At 34.8% G+C, this 18,609-nt stretch overlaps 1 protein-coding gene across 2 annotated transcripts in view; it reads left to right on the forward strand.

Annotated features, from left to right (window-relative positions):
* Tab2 (TAK1-associated binding protein 2) overlaps positions 1–18,609 on the forward strand; it is a 65,620-nt gene that overhangs the window by 33,509 nt on the left and 13,502 nt on the right. For both annotated transcript variants that reach the window (XM_064048327.1, XM_064048326.1), the window contains exon 3: positions 16,730–16,954. In XM_064048327.1, coding sequence (XP_063904397.1) covers positions 16,730–16,954 — 225 coding nt within the window. The remainder of the gene's footprint in view (positions 1–16,729; positions 16,955–18,609) is intronic.

Genomic DNA, 18,609 nt, shown 5'->3' on the forward strand with positions numbered 1-18,609 from the left:
AAACTTAACTAGCAATTTGTTGTTCTGTCGTTTTATGATATGAGCAACAAAGTAAAAGTGCGATAGCTGTTAACCTAAAATTCACCTTATCGCAAGCGCCAATTTATTGCTGAGCTCAAAGAACTGTAGTAACTGTAAATTAATAGACATTTTTTCTGTGTATCATTTTTCTGTTTATTGCTTTTAGGAAACGGTATTTCAGAAAATTAATAAAGGTCTTCTCGCAAATTATAGTCTACTTTCACAGCAACTGTTGATGTTTTTATTTTGCCAGTCACGTTACACTGAATAACAAGAAATGGAATACCAGTAAGTTCAGAAACAATTCTTGTAGCTTGTATTGCACCCAAATAAATGCTTCCAAATTTTAGTATATTTTTCCTTCCCGAAAAATAGGTCTCCTCTTTCCGTCCGTCTGTCCGTTTGTCGTTGTGTGTACATTCGGAATGTTCATCAAATCATTCTTGTTTAAATTTTTCTCAAACCAATTGCTCAGGTGAAACGATCTGCTGTGGTAATTTTGTGATTCAATTTTGTCTTCAGGGATTTGTGACAAGTGCTGACTTTAACGTCCATTTGAAGAGATAATCTCCACATTGGTGTTCTTGGATTCTCTCCCATTGTGTCTCTCACGTTTTTAACAATCTCCCAAAGACGCCAGCCCGTCTAGACAGTTTGCCCTTGTGTACAGTTTCTGTCTTCGCAAACCGGTTTAACACGCCTATGATGTTCTTCTGTAAACATGAATCCTTGCCTTGGAAATTCATTCTACTAGGCATGAACTGATACTGCTGTGATAATGTGTCTTGCTTTACAATGAAATCTTTTTATCTTCAATTCACCAATTTTAGGCTTGTAATTCCAGCGTAAATATTGACCAATTTATTTTAATACGCTCTGGCATAGATGTTGCTTTTTTTATATCGCGGTTCCGACGTAAAATGGCCAAAGTACAATTCTGAACAAATGTAGTAAAATTTCTAGGTTAGCTGATCATAGTTGACTTCATAGAATTGACAAATTTTACACTTTGCGGCTGTTTTTGAAATACATGTTCAAAATAGTTTGAGCTCTCTAGTGACCCTAAGAGGTTTGAAAAGTTTCCTTCTAATATTAAAATTAATGTGGGGATAATCTAGTGTAGCTAAATTATATAGAAACAAGGGTAGAGAAAACGAAAGAATACATGGTGGATCTTTTTTTTTCCAATGCCCACTTAAATTAAAAATTTTAATACAGTGCAGCGCCCAATGACCGGCGCTGTCAAAACAGATCTGAGAGAGGAAAACCCTTTAAATGAATTCCTCAGGGTCAATTTGCACGCCCTTTTTTAATGAAGAAAATGAACTGGTCAGAAAACTGCTTTTGGAAAACTAAAACAAAAAAAAAGAGTGCGTCGGCCCAGGGACGCACGGATGGAGTTTTAACTCTGCGTTGTCAATTTATATAAATTAAACACGTATACGAAATCATTAATTTTCTCTTAAAAAATAAAATGCTTTCATTAGTTCATTTGAACATTTTTGCTTCAAGTTGGTAGACAACATAAGAATCAGCTGGACTTAATAACATACAAGTTTCCATGTAGTAATCTCCCCTATGATTACCTTTTGTCATTATTTGTGCGATTAAGTATATTTTTTACATTGAAATTTCATAATCGGGAACTACAGAAGCAACCCAAAAAAACGGAAGAAATTAATCACTTTGCCCCATTTATAGAGCATTTACCAGTTCCATCGGTTAATAATTAATTATAGGCGTAGAAAATCATTGGTTTACTTATCAGTGTTATTTTTATTGAACTATCCCTGTACAATATATTGTTTGTTAAAATGTACGTAACTGTAATACATACATACATACATATGCAATTAACATGACTGTTCTTTTATAATTTGAAACTATCGCATCATATTTAATTGAGGTTATCTCAGAGTTCGCGTTTTTCGTTCGTTATGTCACTTTTAGTAATATATTTAGTAACATTTACATACACATTAGGGCATTCAGGTTTACCACCACAAATGTTGCGCCCCCAACGGTCCTTTATGTCACATTCTGTGTTCGCTTCACTCCCATGCAATTCTTATGGAGAATTCAAAAGCTGTCGTACCTCTATTATCTCTGGTCAAACGAACACATTTTATTAAATAGTTGTAACATGGACCGTAGTGCCCTCTCGATCACGCCTACGCACACTAATATCCTGACTGTAATATACCTTCATACAAGAATAATTCGTCGAGCCACCTCTGCACTCAGATAGAGTTCCGAGAGTTAGCTGTGCATTACTTCTGCATCCTGAGGATCGTTGTGGTCTAGATGCTCTTTGAATCTGGCAGTGGATAAAGGTTGTTTTTCCTAGAGCATCCTGGGGGTGCTAAGAGACGGAAGCAGCACCACTTTATGAGGCGTTTCATGTACATATTGTTTGATAGTTTATTTCTCTCTCTTTCTTTCTCTTTTTCTTTCTTTCTCTCTCTCTCTCTTTCTATAGCGCAGCGTTATATGCCGATGTTCAGACTCGGTTCAGACCGGTCTCGATGACCTCGACACCGACACCGACACCGACACCAAGCTCGTAGCTGGAACTAGACATTCCTATTCCGGCGCGTATACGTGTTCTATATTACGACAATAAAGGAGTTAAAACTCCAATAAAACTCCGATAATGTTTCGATAAAACCGTAAGCAATACCCTTAGAAAGAATTTGCATGCGGCACAAATCTATTGCGAAAAATGGAATTACCATTTCCAGCTATCCGAACCTTTCCTTTTTATTCACAAAATTTGCAGCTCAAAAGCCGAGTGTTAGATGGACTAATTGATTTCATGAAAATTAAGACTGAAGTATTCAATCAAGATTTTGGAAAATGTTGTAGATTGTATTAGATGAACTGGACATTAAGGCTGGATTGGGTTATTGCATTCAGAATTGAACCTACAAGGTCCCTAAAATGTATGGAAGCAGTTAAATATCGCGGGAACGGTTTGCTAAATCTTTTTGAAATTTGGGCTTCCCCTTAGAATGCTTAGGTTCTATTTTCTGCAATTTTTTCAAATTTTATACTTCATTTGTTTTTGAAATGCAGGGCGAACTTGATTTTTTTAAAAAGCACTAGTAGTCAAATGTTCCGTTTTTAAGGAGTGCACTGACGTTATTGTAGGACGTCTAACTTTAGTTTTCTTAAATTGATCAACTTCTCTTTTTTTTTTTGAATCTTCTGCTTGATTACAAGGAATTGTATCGCCCGGCATGTAGATGAACGGCAACATCGACATTTCCATCACACTTTTCCAAAGTTCAAAGCATATCGGTTTTTTCGGAATTCGAAAACACTGGTGCCAAAATTTGAAAATAGTGTGACTGTTAGAATTAATTTGTCATAATTTTAGCCTAATCATTCCCATCTACATGTAAGTTATTATTTATAAAAAATTTAAGACGAAGTCGTCTATGGAAAGTAAAATGTGTTGCCTATTCGGAGTTATCCAGGCGTAAACAGAAAAAATAATCACCCTGTATTGCTTGACGTCTGACGCCATAGCCTACCATTATTAAGATTTCTATTCGTTCAGTTTCTGTAAATGGTGCCATTTTAGTGTTTTATTGAAATATTTTTAAACCTGGATGTAGAGATGGGTTATTTTAAGTTCAACATGGTGAGTCATTAGAATCTGACAACGGACTGTCAGTCAGTAGCGTCACATGCACACTTCAGAAGGGGGTGGTTTTTTAAATTTATTCATAATAAATAATGTATCATTTTATTTGCCGATTTAATTAAAAAATATATTCATGTGTTGCAGTTCTGAAATTAGAAAAAAATCTTAGTTTAAGTTAGCCTTGCATCTTTAAAAAAAAGTTTAAATTTAAAAAAAATTACAGAAAAAAGAGCTTGGGCATTTGTAAGTATAGCCCAACTTTCAAGAGGATCCAACTAACAGTTCCCGAGACATTCAACTGCTTCTATACTTTTTAGCAACCCTGTATAACACAACGAGCAGTAATTATGAAACTGCTGAAAGAACACCATTGGCTGGTTTTTTAAATCATGTCTGGAATAAACACAAAGATGGTGAAGAAAACATAGTGATTTGGATTAGAACGTAAATAGAATAGCACTTTACAATGGTGCTGGTTATGCTTAGGGTCGAAGGCCAAAAGAAAAAATTAAATTAAATTGGTTTCTCCCTTTTACCAGACGGGCATTAGCTCGTCTAATTTAAGATTGTTGTGACCTGCTTGTCTTCGGATTTGCCCGAATTTGTGCAGCAACCATTTCAATTCGATTTGTCAATTCTTCAACTGTGTTGACTGGGGTTTAGTATACTACTTGTTCCACAAGAAAAAATTTCAAGGATAAAGTCCAGGTGGGCAAGCCGGCCACGGCACTGGATCGTTTCTTCCAGTCCATCTCCCAGGATAGTTCTGATTGCATCGTCTCTGCACTTCGCGAGCGTAATGAGCCGGGGCTTTGTCCTGGAAATACAGCATATCTCGGCAAGACGCTTAGGGGATATCATCCAGAAGGTCTTTTGTGTATTTAAAAAACACCCTGTATTCTAACAAATTCTCTCTAATCAGCATTACCATGTATAGTCTCAATAAAGTGGCAAAATTTTATCACAGTCGAAAACCCATTTAATGAACGAGAATCTATGTATACCTAGTGCAAGCCAAAAGTCTGATGCGTATGAACCACAACTGTACAACATCTTTAAAATTAAGTTTTATTTATGTCTGCAACAATTGCTGTGTAACCAAAATAATCCCATTATTTATGAACAGAATCTTATCAGCCAAAAAATTTTAGCGTAGCCGAACGGAAGCAGTTGAGGATATCGCGGGAGCCACGTGATAACCCGTCGCGCTATAAAAGTGGTTTTTGGCTGTTTCTTCGCAAATGTTGCACACTTTTTCCAGTAACCGTATCGTTTTAGCCCGTTTACTTTCTTAAAACCACAGAAACAGTCACAAAGCGTTCAAAAATATCCTAAACAACTTTGTACCTCTTTTTTCTGCCCAGAAATTGACAGTATTTCTATCTTTCATCGTCATTCCATCGTTTTTTTCTGCAAAATGTGATCTACCGCTGGTGTAAATTCCCATGATTTCAGCTACTGTATACCATGAATTTAAATTAAGTATAAGCGGCACGCGTCGTCTGTCAAGGAGTGAAGAGGGTCTCCGCCACAATTGTTTCTCAGCCAATAAAATTTTTACTGCAGTCGTGGATCTTTGACTGCCGTGCCATAAAACTTTTTTGCGCTGTTCGGACAACTATCTACAATTTTATTGCAATCTATAAAATTGATTTTGGTTTTATTCCGGAACGATGCTATTAGGTATTTTTTTGAACACTCCTTTGGTAGGTTGCCTCGTGCCATGCACATAAGGAAATGTGGAAATAATGTGTACACTCGGGATTTCCCACTCATTTAGTGCGTGATAAACTATTTGTCTTCTTCATTAAACTTGTTGAAACATGAAGTTGGTATATTTTTAAAATTGAAGGATCCGTTAACTTCCTTGACCTTAATACTTTATCTTTGGTTCGTTAATTATTGTCACAATAGAACAAGCTCGTACTTAATAAGATTTCGTTATTGTTATCGTTCATATCAGTGTAACCTTGACGCCTTTGCATCACTATTTTGTACATAACATCCTCTTTCTCTTTTTACAAATACCCGTACCTTCTCACGTTCGCAGTTGTTGTGTAGTAAATTTGAACACTATCATGGCAACTTATTCATGTTTTGTTTCTACTCACATTCATCACTGTTGTTGTTTTGTGCATGCTTTATCACTAAAAATGCGAAAACAACAACTGTTTGATGTAGTGTGGTAAAATGTGTCTTCCAAAATTCGTCAAAATGTAATCAGAGCTTTGTAACGTTATACAAATATTGAGCAAATTCGTTTGGGGGTCGCTATGAAATCGCAAATTTATGAAATGCACTATAAATTAGTTAAATGGTGCAGATGTTAACATGTTCAGGTCGAGTTACGCTAAATTTCGTATTCCAAGGTCCCGCGAATAATTTATGTAAGTATAAAAATTCTAAAGCACGCGAAACAGATTAATCGTACAGAAAAATCCTATGAACTAATTAATGTAGTTATTTCCGAGAATTATTGCGGTTTTTGATCTCGCCATTGTAATAAAGCAAGGTTATCCAATAAAATACGCCCAACGTACACCTGCATCTCCCTAGCCTTCCAAAAGATAAATGTCCATAGTTGCCAAAGCCAGAAACATGTGTCCTGATCTTGAGTTTTATTTCTGCACTCTAATAAAAATTGCGATATTTTTGACCCTCACGCCAAAATCGCGATGCCATTTTGGGGGAATTTTCACCAGTTAGATCTATTTTCGACGGTACTATTTGCGTTATCTGCCTCCGTCGCGAACGATAATAATAAAGATTACAATGGGCGCAAAAATTTCACAACCGGTTCAATTCGGACCTCTTATCTCAATCGAAATTTTTAGGCTCGACGAACAATAACGTCGGGCGTTTACTCTCGAAATAGACGCTTTCCGTCGTCATCGAATGTATCAATGTCACGTTCAATACGTAGCCGATTTTTTCATTGGACAAAAAACACCACCTGTTGATTTTCAAAAAATTTGGCATAGGACGGCAAGGTCGCTAAGGTCGCTGCGATGAAAACGCGGAATTTGGCCTGTCAACTGTGCGCCGTATGACAACTTGATCGATTCGCGGTCCCATTTTTTACAATGATGGTAGTTGGTCTAATTATGGTGTGCGTCAGTGGTCCTAACCTTGTTTCGAGTGAAAATTCGGCTCTGGACTCGCGGAAGTCGAATTGAGTCAGAAGCCGCAACGTGAGTTTGTTTGTTTCCGATTTATCCTTGACTGATGGTAGCTTTCAACCAGCGGCAATTAAGATGCCAATATGATTCATTTGTGCTAATGTTTTGTGTACTGACTTGAGGCTACTGACTGAGAATTTAGAATCAATTACTAAAACGTAATGAAGCTTTAAATGTGAAATAGTTAGTAGTAAGATCCAGAAAATTTGCATTTGCGTGTGCGTTGTTTGACAATCCGATGACTTCTTTGTTGATTTTCTTTATGTCATATTCGTCTAGTAAACAATTTAACGTAATAGCAGTGGATTTTTGTCGACATCGTATTGTCAATATTCTGGTATCCCGCAAGGGTCTAAATGGGGCCCCACTGTTGTTCATCAATGACTTATCTCGTTAGTGGCGTTCACTGCTTGTTATTTGTTGATGAGGGTCAGGTCAGGTCAGGTCAGGTCCACGAAACCATGTTACGGTGTACATTAAATAATAATATGACATTTAACGAACATATCAAATATATGACGTCACTGTCGAATAAAACTTAAAAAAAACATTATTATCTCTGAAAAGGTTCTTTTTACTTTCTAAGCGTAAATTAAGGAAGTATTGTAATAGGGTCCATCCGACATTTTCTCGACGTTTCATGACGACGCTAACCAAAATTTGACTGATGATCCCCATTGACAATTTAATGACGTCCCCTCATTTTTTTTTAAGTCAACGCCATTTATATTTTACAAAATAACATACTCTTGTACTTGTGGTTTTTGATTCCGCCTTGAGTTTTTACCCTACTTTTACACCCTAATTGTTAATGTATTATGGTGTGTATGGCTTATCGTCAGATTTGTACCAAGTTTTTATATTTAATAAGTACCTACCCATTTTCTAACTTTAAAATAAAATAAGATAGTTGCCTATCTTCGTGTGGATTATCATTATTTTGTCCTTTGTCTTGTGAGTTATCGTCGTTGGTGTCTTACAAGTGACTGTCGGTGATTTTAGAGATACTTTTTTATCGCCGTTTGTTTTGATACCCCATTGGACGACTGGTTACTTTTCTGTTTTCCCGACGTTTCATGACACCTAGAGAAATTACTGGATTGTCAAATTTTAGATGTGTATTACGAATATCGTGCAGATGGTAAAAGGCTAACAAATTTTGCTTCATTTAAATTAGTAAATATTATTTAAATTTTATACTTAAGAATCCGTGTTGAATCTTTATTCTACACATCCAGATTTTTGGAAAAAAAATTAAATTTGTATAATAACATTTTACAATTCAACTTTGAAACTACAAAACCGAATGCTTTGAAATCTTGCAAACGTCTAAAGGTTATAGGAAGCAGAATAAGTCGCTAATCAATTTTTTTCGTGTCCCCCCAAAAAAATTATGACGTCATTTTACAATTTTGCCGAATAAATGTTCTTTAAATTTTATAGAATTACAATTACGTACTTCTGTGTGATTTATGAATCCGTTTAAAATTTTTACCCTAGACATCGATTTTTGGAAAAAAAATCGAAATTGTATAACATTTTACAATTTAATTTTGAAATTGTAAAAACCGAAAACTCTGAAAACTGAAAACTTGCAAGAGTTTTAAGGATGTCATGATAAATCATTAAGCAAAATTTTTTCGTTTATCCCCCCTTAAAAAATCATGACGTCATTTTATAATTCTGTCGTTACATGTTTCCTAAATTTTGTAGAATAATATGCTTCCGCCTGTGTGATTTATGAATCCGTTTTGAGTTTTTACCCTTGGCATCCAGATTATTTGAAAAAAAAATCAAAATTGGTAAATCGTTAATCAAAATTTGTCCGTCATGTTACAATTTCGCCAAATAAATTCTCTTCAAATGTATTAGTGTTTTGGGGGAAAACTGAGTGTGGTTAATCAATTAATCACAGTCATTTCCTCTGCGCTGAGGAGATAAAATCAGTCAAATTTCATTTTCTTTTAACTACTGATACTTGTAATCCAATAGTCGAATTCTTTCAAAGTATAAACATAAACAGTCGAAGTTAAGCATCTACTAAGAAATTGTTTTCACGTTAATTACGCCATTAGTTTTTGCTTTATAGAGGTTATTACAAAAAACGAAAATTGCAAAATCAAATTTTATAGTTGTTTAAAGAAGCCGGACTGTACTTCAAGGGGGAAGGAAGTTCTATCGAAGTAACTTATTTTTAACCATTTTTTTCTATTAATATCTTGAAAATTGGATTGGTTATGCGATAGGTCAACTTGGTCACTATAACTATTTCCATATTTATTTTACCAGCATAGGCTAAGGAAGTATTGTAATAGAGGCGACGGACTACTTTCATGTTTTTCGACGTTTCATGACCCTTCTAGTACGAAAAAATAGGTCTTCCACTTCCGTCTGTCTGACGGCTGTGTTAATTTTTAGTAGATAACCTTCGAAACTACCGGACCGATTTTTGCCAAACTTCATATGTATGTTAGGAATGGACCCTAAAAAGTTAACTAAAATTTACGTAGCCATTCTCACCAACAATGTAGTGACGTCCCTCAAAATTTTCCATAGTAACTAGGATTTTAATTTTGTAAAACAATATATTCCTGCACTTGTGTTTTATGAATTCGCCTTGAGCTTTTCCCCGAGGCATCCAAATTTTCGCAAAAAAGTAGAATTTGTATAGGAATCTTTTATACTAGTATAAACGGAACTCCCACAAGGTTATTGGTCAGCTTATTACTTACACTGTGCGACCTCGATCGGGCACGTTCGATTGTCGCATGGGTTTTTCTGTTTCTTATCACACTCTTCCTGCTATTATCTATATTATATTTTTTATTGATCAAATCAAGAACGGCATATGATTTTATTATTAGCATTACACTGGACATGTAACATTTTCCAATAGGAAAACTCGCTAAATTTCCGTTTTATTCATGCATTCATATTTTTGGAGCAATTGTTAATTCATTTCCTATATTCATATATAAAATTTAGACTATAATATTGTTACGATGATCGGTGATTAAAATCGGCGTGGGTAAAACTCAACAATTTATTTCTTAGTAACTCAAATTTACACGATTTTACACACGATTATATACAGAATAATTCCGACTCGACTGGAATGGATTTGACTAGACTCTACTTCTCCCATTGTCTGTACTTTACTTGTTGGCTGAGACTGACTTGTTCCCGAAGGTGGTCTCTATTTAAACCCGTACATAAACTTCTAGATGTTTTGCGATCGAGGTCTTTCTCGAATACCCATCGCGACTTCCGTCTCCAGGGTTTTCTTTAGCGAACGACGCTCGGCTGCCGTCACCGACGACGAGTCACCCATCGCCATCATTGCTGTGCATACTAGAAAGCTCTCGACGGGCCATAAGCGTCGTTCCGGGGTGGCGTATGTTTATTTCGTTACAGTGTGCCCTTTTTAGATTCATATTTTGAAGTTTAAGGATTCATTCAGCTGGTACTAAATTGGATGCCATTTGTATGAGGGTTTTATAAAAAAAGAGTTTTAGGAAAATCCTCAAAACGGTTTGATAAATGATAAAACTTTATGATAAATAATAGTATAGTTTGCTTTTGCTTATCGATTCCCAAAATATTTTTAACAGCATTAATTTATCTTCCTCAAACAGTTCTGGTGACACATTTTCTTGGGATTTTATAAGCAGTGAAAGTGTTATCTGTAGCCCAAGAGCTATTTTCATATCAAAAGTAAATATAGTTTCATCATTGCTTACACAGTTTGTTTCATTGTCACGATCGGCCTGAATGTCACTTCGTAAAATATTGTCGATGTTATCGACATTATTTGATTACTTTCAAATTCCCTGGTAATTGTTTGGAATAAGTTGGACCGTAGATGTCTGATAATACTACTAATTCTAATAATTCTAAGATTAATGTTTTGTGCGCTAGGCACTTAAGTAATCCCGTTTCCTCAACATTACAAATGTCATCAGAGAGTACTTGCTGCCTTAGTAACGCTTCCTATGTAATTTTCCTGTTCAAAATGCGCCTTCCGGGTTAACCTCACTTTTTCAGTGTCTTGCATAATATGTAGTAACCACTAAAAAAAAATCGTTTTTTTTAATTTTAATTTTAAAGGATTAAACCTCTGTTCTCAGAAAGAAAAATACCCAAACATTTTCATGTCATAACTGTGAACTTCTTAGGGACACGTGATGACACACTGTACTTAATTAAATAGGGAGCAAAATCGTATGTCAACAATCGGCTTTAAAATCACAGACTAATCAACAATTGGATCTGTAATTTTGTACCGCCACTGTCATTAAAGACCCCACTTATTATAATTTGGGGCATGCCAAATAACTACTTGTTCTACTAATGACAGCGCAAATGGTAAATGGGTGTTTAGTAATTAACATTGAAAGAGTTTCTGTTGACGTCGCAGTGTGAGTTTACAGCATAGTTACCTGGCAAACTAACCTCACAAACGTCAACAAAAAACTTATCACGGGCACCTTTGATTAACTTCGATTTTCTAATTTTACAAAATTCACCGCAATTTAACCAACTTTACAAAAAGTGCACATTTTTGCGAATTTGATGGATTCGTTCGACCGTTTTGTGGTGGTCTATTCGGTCTAACACGTTCTGCACAATTTCTCTTTTCTTCCTAACCATAGAAAAATAATCCAAATTTTAATTAGCTCTGTTGGTAACGGTACATGTGTCAACTTTGACGTAACACTACGCCTACTATGTTCACTATGCGGTTTTCAAGTGGTAAAAAATATGTAGTGGAATCACGAAACGATGAATGAATTGTATGAATAAATTAACAAAGTAACGTAGCAGAGTTTATACATTTTAGATAAATTGTGCCTAGAAAAAAAAATTGTCTAGTTAAACATTTTCGAATTCTGTACTTTTTTCTCATGATTAAATTGTAGTCGCTAAAATACATTCGAAAGGACATAAATTCGTGCATTTATTTTTAAGGCGTGTGTGGCTTTCACATAATAACGGATACTTTCTTCTGGTATGTTCGTTTAATTACGAAATTTAAGGTTCTATGAAGTCATTGGAGTCACGGATGTTGAAATCTGGCTTTAAAAGTCGAATTAACCACCAGAACGGTACTTATTATTTATTTTTATTTTTTAGTTTTCGGTGGTCGAAGAAAAATTTTAAAATGATTCAACACAAAAATCGTTAAATGAACATCACTTACTATTGGCATATTGATCGTCACTCATGAAATGGGATCAAGTATAGTCTAAAAATGTCCCTATTCGATAGTAGTAATCCAGGGCTTATTCTAATTCTCGTATTTTCGATAGCAAGAACCGTCTCTGCGTTATCATTAATTGATAATAAACATTTTTTTTTAAATAACACATTTTTTACACAACTCATAATCAGATTTTGCTGTACTGTGGAAATTAAAAGGTATCTTTATCGATTTCAAGGGTTTTTAATTTATATTTTGTTTTCGTTTCACTGCTTGCAGACCACGAAAATTACAAGTTTTACTTAAACTCTGCTAACATTGATTTATTTACCCCATTCTAAAATTAATGACGTCATCTTAAAAAATTTGGTAAATAAATGTTAAAAAGTATGCACTGAAGTATTGTTGTTCCTGTTTTAATAATATGCATATATGTAATTTAATTTTTTAGAATCATTCATTCAGTCAAAGACATGAATACAGTGAAACCTCTCCACAACGGACAGCTAGAGGAATCTCAAACTGTCCGCTGTCAAGAGGTTTCAAGACAGTAAAGAAAGCACTACATTTTAACATGTAGGCGAATTTTTGTGAGAGTCGCTAAATGCTTAATTTCAACTTCTCGGCATTGTCGACAATTTTAATTTTTTTTACAAAAAATTTCTTTGCTTAGCGGTCGTGTTCACACTTTAAACGTAAACGCTCACATAATAGTGTTTTATAAGTTCATTCGCACTTGACAAACAAAACTACGCCAGCTTTGCTATTTGGGAAAAACCCATATTTACTCATATTATGAGCAGTGTGGGGTTGAAGAGTTATGACCTGGTACCGAGAAATTGTTGGCCTAATCTTTAAATTTTATTGTACGGTTTAACGGATTTTTTACATTAAATGACCTATTTTATACGTTAGGACAGAGAAAATTGTCCGCTGAAGAGAGGTGTCCGCTGTTGGGAGCTGTCCGTTACAGGAGGTTTCACTGTAAATGAAACAATTTATTTTATGGACTAAATCGAAAGGATTTAAGGATCCCGGAAATTCTATAAACACACTGCGGCTGTTACTAAAACAGTTCGTGAAATTACCACAAAATATTGCAATCCGACGAGCGGTTACTTTTATGTTTTGTTGACGTTTCATGGTCTCTAGAGTACGAAAAAATATGACAGGCAATCCTAGAAACTACTCCACCCCTTGTATCAAATTTTACAAGCATAAAATTCTTTTTGGAAGTCAGTGGCGTTTTGGACTGAAAAATTCAGTCCGATTTAAACCTTCTCATCTTCAACTTAGTAGGAAAAATGTAACCACGGATTTGGGTGTATATTTTGATAGCAATCTATTGTTCAATATATTTAATAGACATGTGAGTAAAAGTGCAATGATGAGCGTAAACCAGGAAAGTATTATAATAGGGTTCATCCGACGAATGTCTACTTTCATGTTTTCTAGACATTTTATGACCCCTAGAGTACGAAAAAGTAGGTCCCACGTTTCCGTCTGTCTGTCGTCTGTGGCGATTTGTATTAAATAATCTCTTAAACTACTGGACCGATTGTTGTCAAATCTTATACGTAGTGTAAAAACGTTGAATTTGTACACAATAAAATTTTACAGTGTCATTACGAGGAGTTGGATAAGCTGACTGACGTAGTAAATATTGTTTCAATTTTACTTCTGTATTTGTACGTCTATTATTAAATTTTATTAATTCATATTTATCTAGTAGGCAGATTTCTGTAGAAATCAACGGTTTTAAGTCCAGTTCGATTTCCATAATTTCGAGAGTAACTCAGGGGTCACTATTAAGTCATTTACGATTTATATGACTTATAAATGTTGTCGTTAATATATTTATTTCGATACTCTAAGCCACTTTTGTAACAATACATATTGATTTAAAATTCTTACTAATTGGAAATTGAATAATTGACTAACTGATAACACCAATAAGAACTAGTTGTATTATTTTTCAAAAAAACTAAATACAGTATTTTATAATTATAGTATTAATATTACTAAATCTTCAGCTTGGTAGGAAAAATGTAGTTACGGATTTGATGTATGTAGCAATCTATTATTCAATGTATTTAATGGAGATATAAGTAATGGGTCTCCAAGGATGAAGGTAAGCTAAGTATTATAATAGGGACCGTCCGACCAATGGCTACTTTCATATTTTATAGACGTTTTATGGCCTCAAAAGTACGAAAAAGTAGGTCTCACAGTTTGTCTGTCCGTCGTCTCTGACGATTTCTATTAAATAGATAATCTCTAAAACTATCGAACCAATTGTTGTCAAATTTTATATGTATGTTAGAAATATCGTGTGGATGGTAAACCGCTGACCAAAATTTGTCTAATAATCCCCACCAGCAATTTTATGACCTCATCCCAATTACTTCTGTACTTGTGGTTTATGACGTTGCTTTGATTTTGTGTTATTATTATAATGTTTATTACTTCCTGGGCGTAAGCTAAGGAAGTATTGTAATCGAGTCCATCAGCTGCTCCCTTATTTTATATTTTCTCGACTTTTCATGACCCCTAAAATACGAAGAAATAGGTCTCCCGTTTCCGTAGGTCTGTCTACCGTCTGTCCGGATTTTTATTAGACAAATAATCTCCGAAACTACTAAACCGATTGTTGTCAAATTTAGCAATTTTGCAAACGTTTTAAGATTATCGTAATGATGGTAAATCGTTAATCAAAATTTATTCGTTTATCCGCTGCCAAAAAATTAATCCCGTCATCTCAGAATTTTGTCAAATGAATCCTACCTAAAATATGCAAAATGTGATTTATGATTCCATTTTTTAGCAGTTTTTAGATTTGCGTATACAGGGTGGTAAAAAAAAAATTGATGAACGAGTCTCGCAATTTATTTTATTGATCAAATCAGAAATTGTGAAACTGAATGCCTGCAGACATTTTAAAGTTATGATAACAAGGATAAATTTTTAATCAGAAAATATCTGTTTATCCCCTCCAGGAAATTGATGACGCCATCTCAAAATTTTTCCAAATAAATCCTATCAAAAATGTGGCAAAATACGATGAGTGTATTGTATATGTACGTGTGAGTTATCATTGCATTTATATTTTTTATCCGGCTGACCCAAAAAAATTAATGTATGAGTCAGTTTATTACATTGATTAAATCAGGAACGGGTCATTCCATTTTTCCGAAAATTTACGAATACGATACTATTATTATTAGTATTACATTGCACCTATTCAAATTGATGTCCATGTCCTTACAAAAAATTGATCTCTCGTTTTTTCTTTAATTACGAAATGTTAAAAAATATTTTTTTTGCATTCAGAAAATTTGGCATGTCAAACACGCAGAAATAATCGTAAACTGTGAGCATCGGCCGTCTCCGGTTCCTGTTCTGAGTTTATGGTTTCTTGGAAAAATGCGTTTGTGTCAATGCAAAATCTAGTCCTCGATAGCAGAACCTTTAACGGTCCACTGTTTTCTTTGATATTTCGATGTGTATGGTTCTTGTGAGTGACACCTTATTGAATATTACTTACACAGAATGAAATTAGTTAAATCAAGAATGGTTCACCCAATTTTCGAGAAAATTTAGAAATGTAGTACTGTTATTGATAGATGTTGCATTCCACCTATTCAAATTCATGTATGTACAATTGTACGTGTCCTTGCTAGAATGTTGATGACGTCGTCACGAAATTTTGCAATGGAAATGTTCCTACTTTTAAACCTTTTTTTAGAAAATAATAATAATAATTTGTATGATCGAACGAACTGTAGGTTTTATTTAAAACTCTTTGATACCATAATCTTGCTCTACATAGTTGTTTTTACCTTTTGTATCATCATCATGATGAGTCATTGTGGTGTACGTGAAGGGTGGTAACACATATTTCGAAATACTCCCCCAAAACGAATTTTATTTTTGATAATTATATTTAAACAGACGAAAGTGAAACCGAACGCTTATACGGAGGCAGCGGAACGAGTTATCAAATAGCATACTTCGTGGAAATACTTATTTATATTAGAAAAAAATCCATCTGGTGGATCTGATCATGTTAATGGCCTTCCGCTAACGTCACAAAAAACAATTTCACCTTGGCTGCAAGCCGTAAACATACCAGAATATCAGAATAAATTTCAAATTTTGTTAGAAAAAATCTGTTTTGTAGCAACTTAATAACATTCTTATTATTAATACGTACATCAAGGACATAAATTTATTTTATCTTTCACTTTATCACCTGCGAAATTTTCGAGGAGACATGTAGGATGCGGCTTCCGCTGTCGGCTTAAACCGCACATTTTTAACGAAAGCGACGTTAGCGTTATTATCCAGCATTTGGTGCATTTATATACAACCGATAAAATTTGCATTTGCATGAAGCTGACCACAACCACGATCAAATTGGAAATTTCGGACTTCCCAGTCTCAAACACGAGACAAACCCGATTACATTTAACTTATCACAATATTCGTATGTTGACATAAAAGTGTAAATAAATTTATCTATCCATACACCCAGTATCGCGCGAACCTTCGTCGGGACTATTTGACTTCGCAGTCAAGATTGAACTTTGCCCATGATCGACCCACGTTTGCGCGTCCTTGACCGAATGGGTTTGTTGGTGTTGTGCAATCGAAGTTTGCATTACTGTTTTCTTGTTGTAGCTCCAGTGATACTGAAGCAGCAGGCACGGATCGAAAGACTTAAAATCGAACTCCGGACGGAGAAGGCCAAGTTGGAGGTGATGCAGAACGAAGTTGCCGATCTGGAGGGAAATCGTGTCAAACCAATCGAGTACAAAATCGACGCGGAAGTGGAGAAGCAGCTGAGGAGAGAGATCAAGCATTTGCAGTACCAGTGTGAACAGCTGGCACTTGAGGCTGATAAAAGTAAGATTATTGGTTTCGGGGAAATTGGGCGGTGTCGTTGGGATGAGCGGTGGCAAACTTGACAAAAGAGGGTGTTGACAAAGGGTAAACAGTCAGGGAGCTACGCCGCGATAATTTCCGTGACACAAAAATCTTAAAAAATACCCGTGCATTCTAGGAATTTGTTTGTGCAGTAAAAACTGATAAAAAAACTTGAGCAAGGTTTATCTACACATTATCATAATCTATGTAGTAGCACATTCAAGATATTTTAATAGCTTGAAAAGGGCAATGTTTGATTTTGCTCACTTCGCTCGATTTTAAATAGCAACGTCCTTGGATAGGAAAAATCTTATCCGGTGCTTGAACTTACAGTGACATTTAAATCAGTAAAATAATATTTACTTTTGTGAAAAAAAAATTACGCAATATTCCGGCAATAAATAAAATAAGTTCCATCTGAAATGCTTGTGCAATAGTTACTCTATTACGAAATTTGTGCTTGACATTTTCTAAATTTTTTTCTTCTAAATCATTGAGATCAATAATGAGCGGAGTTTTCTTAATAATCGACTGGACTCGCTGTCCATTCTATGGATGAGGCGCGGCACTATTTTGTTGGAAATAAAACTCTTCCACTTCTACACCAAGACGCCGATTTTTGATTCCCTCATACTTGTAAATTTATTTCAAGGGTCGCTGTAAGCTTGAAAGGAAATTTTAATAAAAACAAAATCTCTTATCTCTCAAAAGTACTCACTATAATACGTAGTTCGATTCTATGCAGTGGATGATACCGCTTGATTCAAATGAACTCTATTCACAGAAAAATCAACGGTTTGTCTTTACTTACATTATATTGTTATTTTAAATGTGTTTTTATTTTGCTGTTTTACTGGTTGCCTAAAAGTTGGAAATAAAAATTAACTTTGAAAATAGGCTACTTTTTCTTCAACAATGAAAGTATTTTTTTTCAATTTCTTGAATGATGTACTTTCAGTCAAGCAAAACTGCAAAAGTCGTCGATTTTTTTTTATTTTTTTTATTTGAAAGTTTCCACGAATGACTGCCGTTTTCGTTTATGTAAGACCTACATGCAAATTTCTAACAACTTTTAAAGCTCAACTGAATCACTTGGTATAGTAACTAGAAATTATTTCTAATAAGTACGGCCAAGACTTTGGGTTTTTTCTAGTACCTGCTTAGAAAAAATTAATTTTGGCAAATGACATACCCGCTAAGAAATTAGAGGGCGGGTGGGCGGGGCTAGTACCTGCTAAGATAAGAGTAATTTTGGCAAATCCGATACCCTATAATGAAAGAGAGGGCGGGTGGGCGGGGCTAACACCTGCTAAAATAAGACCGATTTTGGCAAATCATTAATTTTTGCTCAATCGGAAATTGTTTCTCAATTCGGTTTCTGGAACTTCAAAAGGATTCAGTTGGTCATATTACCTTCTTTCATGTTCATTTAACAGATGATAAACAAATACTGGAACAATTTGATTAGCATTAGCCCGATTCATATTTTCTGAAGCAAGTAAGTAATTGGTGAGATTCCAATTCTCTATTTTTTACTTGTGATGGCGTGTGTCAACTGGTAACTAGATTGAATAATTCAAGAACTAACATAGATGTAAGTGCTTACAGAGGCGGTTTCTTGCCCCATAAATTTA

This window comes from Zophobas morio, unplaced genomic scaffold (genome assembly GCF_036711695.1).
Source record: "Zophobas morio isolate AGI-343-1 ecotype UQ-CSIRO unplaced genomic scaffold, CSIRO_AGI_Zmor_V1 ptg000006l, whole genome shotgun sequence".
NCBI classification, from domain to species: Eukaryota; Metazoa; Arthropoda; class Insecta; order Coleoptera; family Tenebrionidae; genus Zophobas; species Zophobas morio.